This window comes from Sparus aurata, chromosome 1, assembly GCF_900880675.1.
Source record: "Sparus aurata chromosome 1, fSpaAur1.1, whole genome shotgun sequence".
Lineage (NCBI taxonomy): Eukaryota > Metazoa > Chordata > Actinopteri > Spariformes > Sparidae > Sparus > Sparus aurata.
The window spans coordinates 415,196-425,719 of NC_044187.1; the positions used below are offsets into that span (position 1 = coordinate 415,196).

The window sequence follows — 10,524 nt, forward strand, 5'->3', positions numbered from 1 at the left end:
ATAATGTAAGGTTGTCCTCTGGAGCAGAGAAGAGCCTCTCCATCTTCTCTGCAGCCTCATATCCTCCTTCATCCTCCTCCTCCTCTTCCTCCTCGGCCCTGGCTGCCTCTCCTCCTCCTCTTCCTCCTCGGCCCTGGCTGCCTCTCCTCCTCCTCATCGTCTTCATCCTCCTCCTCTTCCTCCTCGGCCCTGGCTGGCTCTCCTCCTCCTCATCGTCTTCATCCTCCTCCTCTTCCTCCTCGGCCCTGGCTGCCTCTCCTCCTCCTCATCGTCTTCATCCTCCTCCTGGTCACTTGGCCCTGGTGTGTCCTCAGGGATGGAGGCAGCTGGACGGGGGGGCAGTGGAAGGCCTCTGTCCTAACACCTCATCCATGAGATCCTTGAGGACAAACCAGGACCCAGCAGCAGCGCCGGGCCTCCCGCTGACCCTCTGCTGTCCCTGGATATCTGCAATCCTGAGGCAGTGGAAGTCAATCACGTCAGCAAAGTATTTATTAACTTGCATGAGTAAAACAAATATAATTTAGTTTCCACATCATCATTCAAACCTGCAGCTACTTTGTACTTGTTCTTTAAATGGTCCCACTTGTTTCTGGCCTGCTGGACTCGAGCTTCCCCTGCAGGCCCGTTGTTTCCAGAACTGTTCTGAACACAGAGAGAAGCAAGAGAAAAGCTCAACACAAGATCACATTAACAAAGGAATGCACAGATTTACAGAAAGTGACATCAGGACTGACAGATGGGCTATTTATGATTTATGATTTCCTTACTTCCATCCAGCCGCGGCGGAATGTTTCGCCCCCGTGAAGTCTGTTCTTCTTCAGGTTGTTTAGCTCTTGTGAATCAACAACTCAGATTTTATTAAATTAATATTTTTATTTCTCTTAACTAAATTAACCATCACGCGTCTGACTTTCTACAGCTTTAGAACGTTTATTAGTTATATATTCATAAATACATAAACACTTCGAAGAGTCCGTGTTCTTCACGGATGTGACGTCTATTCACGGATGTTACGTCATATGCCCGGCGCATCGGGACGACGTCATTTGCGCGACACGTGCGGTGGTCTCTCTTTCCCCGTGTTAGCACTTAGCAGTTAGCTGGAGTTTTAACGGATTCTCGGTGAGTTTTAGTTCAATTAAACCCTCAGAGAAACATGGCTGCTGCCGGGGTGACGAGCAGGAAGAGGCTCCTGAGAGAGGAGGACATGACCAAGGTGGAGTTTGAGACCAGCGAGGAGGTGGATGTCACCCCCACCTTCGACACTATGGGACTCCGGGAGGACTTGCTCCGCGGCATCTACGCTTACGGTAGGCCGGGGATCTGCGCGGCCTCGGGAGAGCTAGCTCAGGATGCTAAAGCTAACGTTGTATTAGTCACCGCGATTTTGTTGAGTAGTCAGGTTAAATCAAAGAGTGATTTGATAATTGTCAAATGTTAATGTAATTGTAAATGCGGATCATTACTTTAAAAGCTGTGTTTTGTTATTTGAATGTTTAACGACATGTTAGCATTTTAGCATCCACGTTAGCAGTTCCAGCTCCGGTTGCTGCGCAGTTTACCGCCGAATTGTTTGTGACTGTGTTGTTGTGTGTGGAGTGAATCACGGCTGGAGTCTGTCTGCTGGTCTACTAGACGAGTAGAGACAGACCAGAGTGTGTTGGGCTGAACTCTGCCGGTTCAGCCGTGTGTCTGTAACGTTAGTTGTCTTGTAGCTAGCGGCGAGCAGCTCCACCGGATTGTTTATTATTACCGGTAGTGAATGGCTGTTCACGAGGTAGCCGAGGTGGTGACTTCCCTGTACAGTGTGATTCATGACGTTCTGATACTGGTCTGCTTAGGAAAGTTGACCAAATACGTTAAATTGACCAACATTTCAATGGAGTTCGGTGATGTTATTCGATCCTCAGTAAAGTATTTCGTTTATTATCTGTCAGATTATTTATTTTCTTTATGTTTGACATATCGGGACGTGAAGTGTTGTTGAAACGCCCGCCAGACTCACTCGTAGTAGCTGTCTGCAACTTATAAGAGGAAAAAAATATCACATCTGTGTGTGGAGAAGTGTCTGTCCTCCTGCCTGTCCTCCTGTCTGTCCTCCTGTCTGTCCTCCTGCCTGTCCTCCTGTCTGTCCTACTGACTCTTCATCACATTTCTGCCCCCAAAACAGCGTCTGTCACCGGCAAAAAACTTAAACTCACCAAGTGTTTGTGATGAAAATAAATCACCGCAACTGTCAGCCCTCCGTCTTCAGTGAACTTTTCCCCAGAAAACAGCCTCCTTCCTCACGAGTGAGTCAGGCAGCGTCCAGTTTTAAAAGTGTAACTCCGTCACTTTCCAGGTTGTTTGGTGGGTCAGGATCTCAATCACTACACATTATAAGACCATCCATATGATTATAAACTGTCCACAGGTTTAGATTGACAGGAGGACAACTAGGAAACACCTTGAAAACACACCGACGTTATCATCATGACGCGTACCGTCACGCCTCTTTAGGAGCTGCAACACCGGCTTTCTGTGTGAATTACACAGCGGTTTGTCTTTAAGGCGGAGCTGCTTCACTCTGTCCGAATCACCAACTGCGGGGATTTCTCGAACCACTGCTGCGGAGATCATGCTGCATCGCTGCGTAAAAAGGGCTTGTTATGTTTTGTAGCGACTGAGTCCACCTCAGCACCAACATGTGAAGGCACTAGTCTCGTGCCAGTAATCCATGAACAAAGGGAATGACGGAACGGAGTGCAGCCTGTAGATTGCCAGAGCAAAACAAAGTAGGGCCGTCACTTTTTATTCGAAATTTTAATATTCGTTCGAAAGTGGGGGGAAAAGTTCTTATTCGAATGTAAATTCAAAATGTACGCAACAAATAAGCCCAACAGACAGTTTGAAGTAGTTCGCCTTGTGATCCAACAGAGGGCGCTAGTAATATTATGTTGTTTGCTACGAAAATGGAGGACACTAGCGAACAAAGCCGTCCCGAGCGGACAATCACGACTCCAAAACATCTGAGAAGTAGTGTATGGAAGTATTTTGTACAAAGCAGCTGTCTTACTCTACATTCGAATAAATTGCGTGTCATTGCAAATTCGTTCGAACTTGATTTTTTGAAAAAGTGACAGCCCTAAAACAAAGTGCACACAGTGTTGGCTCAGTATTCGTTTGACCTGAGAAGATGTTTGTGGAATACAATATTTGGCATTACTTGAAAGATCATTATGGAACTATGTAGAAAAATCAAAAAAATGCGATGCAACGATGGAAGTGTAGTTTGTAACTATGCGCCATCTCTATTTAAGTTGTTTGTTTGCCATCATTACTTCCACCCCTCCCACACATCGCACTGATTCGCTAGCACACCACTAATCAGAGTATCCGATGGCGTCCAATCCTCAGATCGCTGACACACTCAGACTTTGCAAGTTGAATCTGACCAGACACCGTCCACACGGTTCCAAAAGCTTCCAACACAGCTGAACACACCGAACAGATTTGTTCCCGAACTCATCCGAGTCTCCCTAAATGTTTCAGATGTCCAACGCTTGGGCCAGTGTATTCCTGCCTTTTATCACCTGGTCTTAACACGCCCTGGGAGATTGACCATCACTACCTCTGTGTCCCCGACGGTCCAGCTGGTAACAAATGTATGTTTTCCATTTCAGGTTTTGAGAAGCCGTCTGCCATCCAGCAGAGAGCCATCAAACAGATCATCAAAGGCAGAGACGTCATCGCCCAGTAAGACCCCTGTCTCTATATGACCTGTGATGTCCTCTAACAGCTGGTCTCAGGACTGTCTGTCTCTATATGACCTGTGATGTCCTCTAACAGCTGGTCTCAGGACTGTCTGTCTCTATATGACCTGTGATGTCCTCTAACAGCTGGTCTCAGGACTGTCTGTCTCTATATGACCTGTGATGTCCTCTAACAGCTGGTCTCAGGACTGTCTGTCTCTATATGACCTGTGATGTCCTCTAACAGCTGGTCTCAGGACTGTCTGTCTCTATATGTCCTGTGATGTCCTCTAACAGCTGGTCTCAGGACTGTCTGTCTCTATATGACCTGTGATGTCCTCTAACAGCTGGTCTCAGGACTGTCTGTCTCTATATGACCTGTGATGTCCTCTAACAGCTGGTCTCAGGACTGTCTGTCTCTATATGTCCTGTGATGTCCTCTAACAGCTGGTCTCAGGACTGTCTGTCTCTATATGACCTGTGATGTCCTCTAACAGCTGGTCTCAGGACTGTCTGTCTCTATATGTCCTGTGATGTCCTCTAACAGCTGGTCTCAGGACTGTCTGTCTCTATATGTCCTGTGATGTCCTCTAACAGCTGGTCTCAGGACTGTCTGTCTCTATATGACCTGTGATGTCCTCTAACAGCTGGTCTCAGGACTGTCTGTCTCTATATGACCTGTGATGTCCTCTAACAGCTGGTCTCAGGACTGTCTGTCTCTATATGTCCTGTGATGTCCTCTAACAGCTGGTCTCAGGACTGTCTGTCTCTATATGTCCTGTGATGTCCTCTAACAGCTGGTCTCAGGACTGTCTGTCTCTATATGACCTGTGATGTCCTCTAACAGCTGGTCTCAGGACTGTCTGTCTCTATATGTCCTGTGATGTCCTCTAACAGCTGGTCTCAGGACTGTCTGTCTCTATATGACCTGTGATGTCCTCTAACAGCTGGTCTCAGGACTGTCTGTCTCTATATGTCCTGTGATGTCCTCTAACAGCTGGTCTCAGGACTGTCTGTCTCTATATGTCCTGTGATGTCCTCTAACAGCTGGTCTCAGGACTGTCTGTCTCTATATGACCTGTGATGTCCTCTAACAGCTGGTCTCAGGACTGTCTGTCTCTATATGACCTGTGATGTCCTCTAACAGCTGGTCTCAGGACTGTCTGTCTCTATATGACCTGTGATGTCCTCTAACAGCTGGTCTCAGGACTGTCTGTCTCTATATGACCTGTGATGTCCTCTAACAGCTGGTCTCAGGACTGTCTGTCTCTATATGACCTGTGATGTCCTCTAACAGCTGGTCTCAGGACTGTCTGTCTCTATATGACCTGTGATGTCCTCTAACAGCTGGTCTCTGGTGTCTTCAGGTCTCAGTCTGGAACAGGAAAGACGGCCACCTTCTGTGTGTCGGTGCTGCAGTGTCTCGACATCCAGGTCAGAGGGACATTCAGGACATTGTTGATAAATGATAAACATGTCAACAATCAGTTGGTGAACAGACTGTGATGACATCATTATGTTTCCTGTCCGCAGGTGAGGGAGACGCAGGCCCTGATCCTCGCTCCAACCAGAGAGCTGGCTGGACAGATTCAGAAGGTAGCCCCGCCCACACCATCACGCTCAGCCAAACATCTGTGATCAGTGAGGAGATGTTCTGTACTCTGATTGGCTGTCTGTCCCCTTTGTGTGCAGGTGCTGCTGGCTCTGGGAGACTACATGAACGTCCAGTGTCACGCCTGCATCGGAGGCACCAACGTGGGCGAGGACATCAGGAAGCTGGACTACGGCCAGCATGTGGTGGCGGGTACGCCAGGACGAGTGTTTGGTGGGTTTACACACCACAGCAGCAGGAGATGTCACTCACACTCACTCACACACACACACACACACACACACACACACAGCACAACAAATCACTAACCAGCCCATTGTTGTCAGTGCGCCACAGATCATCAGATTATTTTCATTAGTTACAATGAGACACATGAATTGTGGTTCAGTGAACTTTGTTCTGCTCTTGTTCTCAACGTCACACTGAACTCTTTATGTTGTTTTTAGTCAGAAATTTGTTCTGAATCATTTTGGCAGCAGATGTTTCTAAAATAATGAAACCCAATATTGGATGGAGCTGACTGCTAAGCCGGTTTCATGGAAATCGACATTCCAGTTACCCAAAGACACTCGATAGACTGTCTCTGCTCTGACTGCTGATTGCTCAGCCTGTGACTCGGGCAACTTATTGGAAGCTGATGCTGGTTTGTCTGTTGTTTTCCTGCAGATATGATTCGTCGCAGGAGTCTGAGGACACGGGCCATCAAGATGTTGGTTCTGGACGAAGCTGACGAGATGCTCAACAAAGGTGAGACTGAGCATGTGCAGGTGTTTCACCTGCAGACAGACAATGCTTGATAAATCTGTGACGTCACTGTCCAACATCTCTGTGGAGGCATAGCCACTGTGTGTACAAAATACTGTGAACACAAACTGAACGAAATGACAGCCTGTCTCTGTCGCACAGGTTTGTTGGTTCACAGAATGTCTAAAATATGTTGAGATATGAATGGAGTTTGGTGCAAAGGGGTCTTAAACCAGGCGATTGGTTTGATGCAGGATTCTGTTTGTTGTTGTGTCTGTTGGCTAATGGTTGTGTCTGTGTTCAGGTTTTAAGGAGCAGATCTACGATGTGTACCGTTACCTGCCTCCGGCCACTCAGGTGGTTCTGATCAGTGCCACGCTGCCTCACGAGATACTGGAGATGACCAACAAGTTCATGACCGACCCCATCCGCATCCTGGTCAAACGGTCAGTCCAGACAACACTCGCACATCGTCTTGACAACACTCGCACAACGTCCAGACAACACTCGCACAACATCCAGACAACCCTCGCACAACGTCCAGACAACACTCGCACATCGTCTTGACAACACTCGCACAACATCCAGACAACCCTCGCACACCATCCAGACAACCCTCGCACATCGTCCAGACAACCCTCGCACAACATCCAGACAACCCTCGCACATTGTCCAGACAACCCTCGCACATCGTCCAGACAACCCTCGCACAACATCCAGACAACCCTCGCACAACATCCAGACAACCCTCGCACAACATCCAGACAACCCTCGAACAACATCCGGACAACCCTCGCACAACATCCAGACAACCCTCGCACAGCATCTAGACAACCCTCGCACAGCATCTAGACAACCCTCGCACAGCATCTAGACAACCCTCGCACAGCATCCAGACAACCCTCGCACAGCATCTAGACAACCCTCGCACAGCATCTAGACAACACTCGCACAGCATCTAGACAACACTCGCACAGCATCCAGACAACACTCGCACAACATCTAGACAACACTGGCACAGCATCCAGACAACACTCGCACAGCATCCAGACAACCCTCGCACAGCATCTAGACAACACTGGCACAGCATCCAGACAACACTCGCACAGCATCCAGACAACACTCGCACAGCATCCAGACAACCCTCGCACAGCATCTAGACAACCCTCGCACAGCATCCAGACAACACTCGCACAGCATCCAGACAACCCTCGAACAACATCCGGACAACCCTCGCACAACATCCAGACAACCCTCGCACAGCATCTAGACAACCCTCGCACAGCATCTAGACAACCCTCGCACAGCATCTAGACAACCCTCGCACAGCATCTAGACAACCCTCGCACAGCATCCAGACAACCCTCGCACAGCATCTAGACAACCCTCGCACAGCATCTAGACAACACTCGCACAGCATCTAGACAACACTCGCACAGCATCCAGACAACACTCGCACAACATCTAGACAACACTGGCACAGCATCCAGACAACACTCGCACAGCATCCAGACAACCCTCGCACAGCATCTAGACAACACTGGCACAGCATCCAGACAACACTCGCACAGCATCCAGACAACACTCGCACAGCATCCAGACAACCCTCGCACAGCATCTAGACAACCCTCGCACAGCATCCAGACAACACTCGCACAGCATCCAGACAACCCTCGCACAGCATCCAGACAACACTCGCACAACATCCAGACAACCCTCGCACAGCATCCGGACAACCCTCGCACAACATCCGGACAACCCTCGCACAACATCCGGACAACACTCGCACAACATCCAGACAACCCTCGCACAGCATCCAGACAACCCTCGCACAGCATCCGGACAACACTCGCACAGCGTCCAGACAACACTCGCACAGCATCTGGACAACACTCGCACAGCGTCCAGACAACACTCGCACAACATCCAGACAACACTCGCACAGCATCTGGACAACACTCGCACAGCGTCCAGAGAACAGTCACACAACGTCCAGACAACAGTCAGGAAGAACACAAAAACATCTTGGGCATCTAAATGTTCTTTAAAAACTGAACCTCTCTCTGTGTGCTTGTCTCTCGCCCTCAGTGATGAGTTGACTCTGGAGGGGATAAAGCAGTTCTTCGTTGCCGTGGAGAGAGAGGAGTGGAAGTTTGACACTCTGTGTGATTTGTACGACACTCTGACCATCACACAGGCCGTCATCTTCTGCAACACCAAGAGGAAGGTCAGATGCGTGCACACACACAAACACACACACACACACACACTTTATGATAGGCCTGCTTTATACTGAGGAGGGTGTGTGTGTGTGTTTTCAGGTGGACTGGCTGACAGAGAAGATGAGGGAGGCCAACTTCACGGTGTCGTCGATGCACGGAGACATGCCTCAGAAAGAGAGAGAATCCATTATGAAGGAATTCAGATCAGGAGCCAGGTAAGACCAGCCAGACTAGCACCTGAACTGAACCAGGACCTGAGTGCTGAATGTTGTGTTGGTTCATGTGTGTTTTGTTGGTTTCAGTCGTGTGTTGATCTCGACGGATGTTTGGGCTCGAGGTTTAGACGTTCCTCAAGTTTCGCTGATCATCAACTACGACCTGCCCAACAACAGAGAGCTCTACATCCACAGGTCCGTATCCATCCACACAAACTAGTCCTCAGGCTGCCTGTTGTTTACTTCTACTTTGTTCATATGTGTCAGTTAAGATAACGTTAGAATTAGCTCAGTCGAAAGTGTTTTTTAGTGTACTCTTTTCTATTGTTTTGCTGATTTGATGTTTGTTTTCTGTACAGTGTCTTTGAGTATTTAGAAAAGCGCTTTTAAATAAAATGTATTATTATATTATTATTATTATTATTATTAAAATGATAGATTGCCTTTTGATTAGTACTTGAGGGGCGGGCATGATTGGGGGTCGGGGTCAGAATAATTGGTGCTGCAGGTGCTGTTTACGTCCAGCAGGGGGCGTCTCACTGTGGACTGATCTAATAAAACAAATGGGTGTAGTGCTTCCTGCTGTCTCTGGTAATGATCTGACGTGACCTCTGACCTCCTCCAGGATTGGTCGGTCTGGTCGTTATGGTCGTAAGGGCGTGGCCATCAACTTTGTGAAGAACGATGACATCAGAATCCTGCGGGACATTGAGCAGTACTACTCCACCCAGATCGACGAGATGCCAATGAACGGTACGAGTCGACAATCACATGCTTATATCTACTACAGATACAGCCAATCAGAGCGAGGCTTAGTGTTGCTTCCTCCTCTGATGTCACAGCAGATGAGACAAACTGTTGGTTTAGAGTTTTAAAAAACAAATAAACCCCTGACACATAGAAAGCAGTCGAGCAGAGAGCGGCTCACTGCTGCATTCCAAAAAATGGGCTGAGTTCATTACCTGGATCTGACGAGCTAACAGGCTAACAGATTAGCACGTGTGAGCAAACGTATAGTAAGTAGCTAGCAGATGTTAGCCAGGCAGTGCGGTTGTGATTGGCTGTTGTCACACTGATATGTTCCTGTTTCCTCTTTGCAGTGGCCGATCTGATCTGATGACACCAGGATGATGTCACACCGGAGCCCCGCCCCTTTTACTCCCTGATATTTCCTGTCTTTGTTTCTTTTTTTTTTAAACAATTTTAGTTTCTTAAGTTGACTGTTGAGGTGAAAAAACTCACTCAGATTTGTTCTTGTAAATAAAGTTGTTTTGGTTTCACGTCAGTGTTCAGTTTGATTTATCAAACGCTCCGTGTGAATCTGTGTGAACAGGAAGTGAATGTTCCTGATGAGTTCAGTGTGATGACACCAGTCGTTATTGATCATCAATCTGATTGTCACAGATTAACTGTTGATTTAAAAAAAAAAAAGGGTGTTTGTGACTACAAGCTCTGCGGGAATGATGTCAGACACACACACACACACAGCAGTGTATCATTACATCACAGGTTGCAGCTGTTTAGAGTTTTGTCCAAACAAAGAGTTCAGATGTTTTATTTCAGTAAAAAAAACGTATACTAAAGAGTAAAAGTACTTTATTATAGGCACAAGTACTGCATTCAAAGACCGTAAGTGTTTTTAGAAAGAGTGAAAGTACTCAATATGTCAGTGTAAACACACACAGATCTGTCCCAGTGTTTCCTCTTTATTTTAAATTTATTTAACTGTTAACAGTCAGAAAAGTTATGTACTTTGTGTACTTTAAGCCACAGTGTGTACTTTGTGTACTTTAAGCCACAGTGTGTACTTTATGTACTTTAAGCCACAGTGTGTACTCTGTACTTGTAAAAAAGTTGCGAGCTTCTCTGCTGATGACACGTGAAGACGCTGGACTGAGAGGAGCAGAAGAAGAAGAGGGTGAAGAAAGGGGACAGGATGTGATGTAACGTCCCTGCAGAACTGGAAACTGGCTGGACGTTGTCCTGGTGACATCATC

At 47.5% G+C, this 10,524-nt stretch overlaps 1 protein-coding gene and 1 long non-coding RNA gene across 2 annotated transcripts; one reads left to right on the forward strand and one right to left on the reverse strand.

Moving 5' to 3' along the window:
* Positions 1-161: 161 nt before the first annotated feature.
* On the reverse strand, positions 162-1,009 carry LOC115583173 (uncharacterized). Its single transcript, XR_003984312.1, has 3 exons — positions 771-1,009; positions 549-645; positions 162-455 (listed from the first exon to the last, which is right to left on the reverse strand). It is a non-coding gene; the product is annotated as an uncharacterized LOC115583173 (long non-coding RNA).
* A 1-nt stretch (position 1,010) lies between these two features.
* LOC115583076 (eukaryotic initiation factor 4A-III) lies at positions 1,011-9,807 on the forward strand. The gene is made up of 12 exons (XM_030419504.1): positions 1,011-1,313; positions 3,666-3,738; positions 5,102-5,168; positions 5,268-5,330; positions 5,427-5,559; positions 6,013-6,093; positions 6,395-6,536; positions 8,179-8,317; positions 8,412-8,527; positions 8,615-8,722; positions 9,153-9,280; positions 9,628-9,807. Exons 1-12 carry the CDS (start codon positions 1,160-1,162, stop codon positions 9,642-9,644), a joined length of 1,221 nt encoding a protein of 406 aa, XP_030275364.1. The 5' UTR covers positions 1,011-1,159; the 3' UTR covers positions 9,645-9,807.
* Positions 9,808-10,524: the final 717 nt, after the last annotated feature.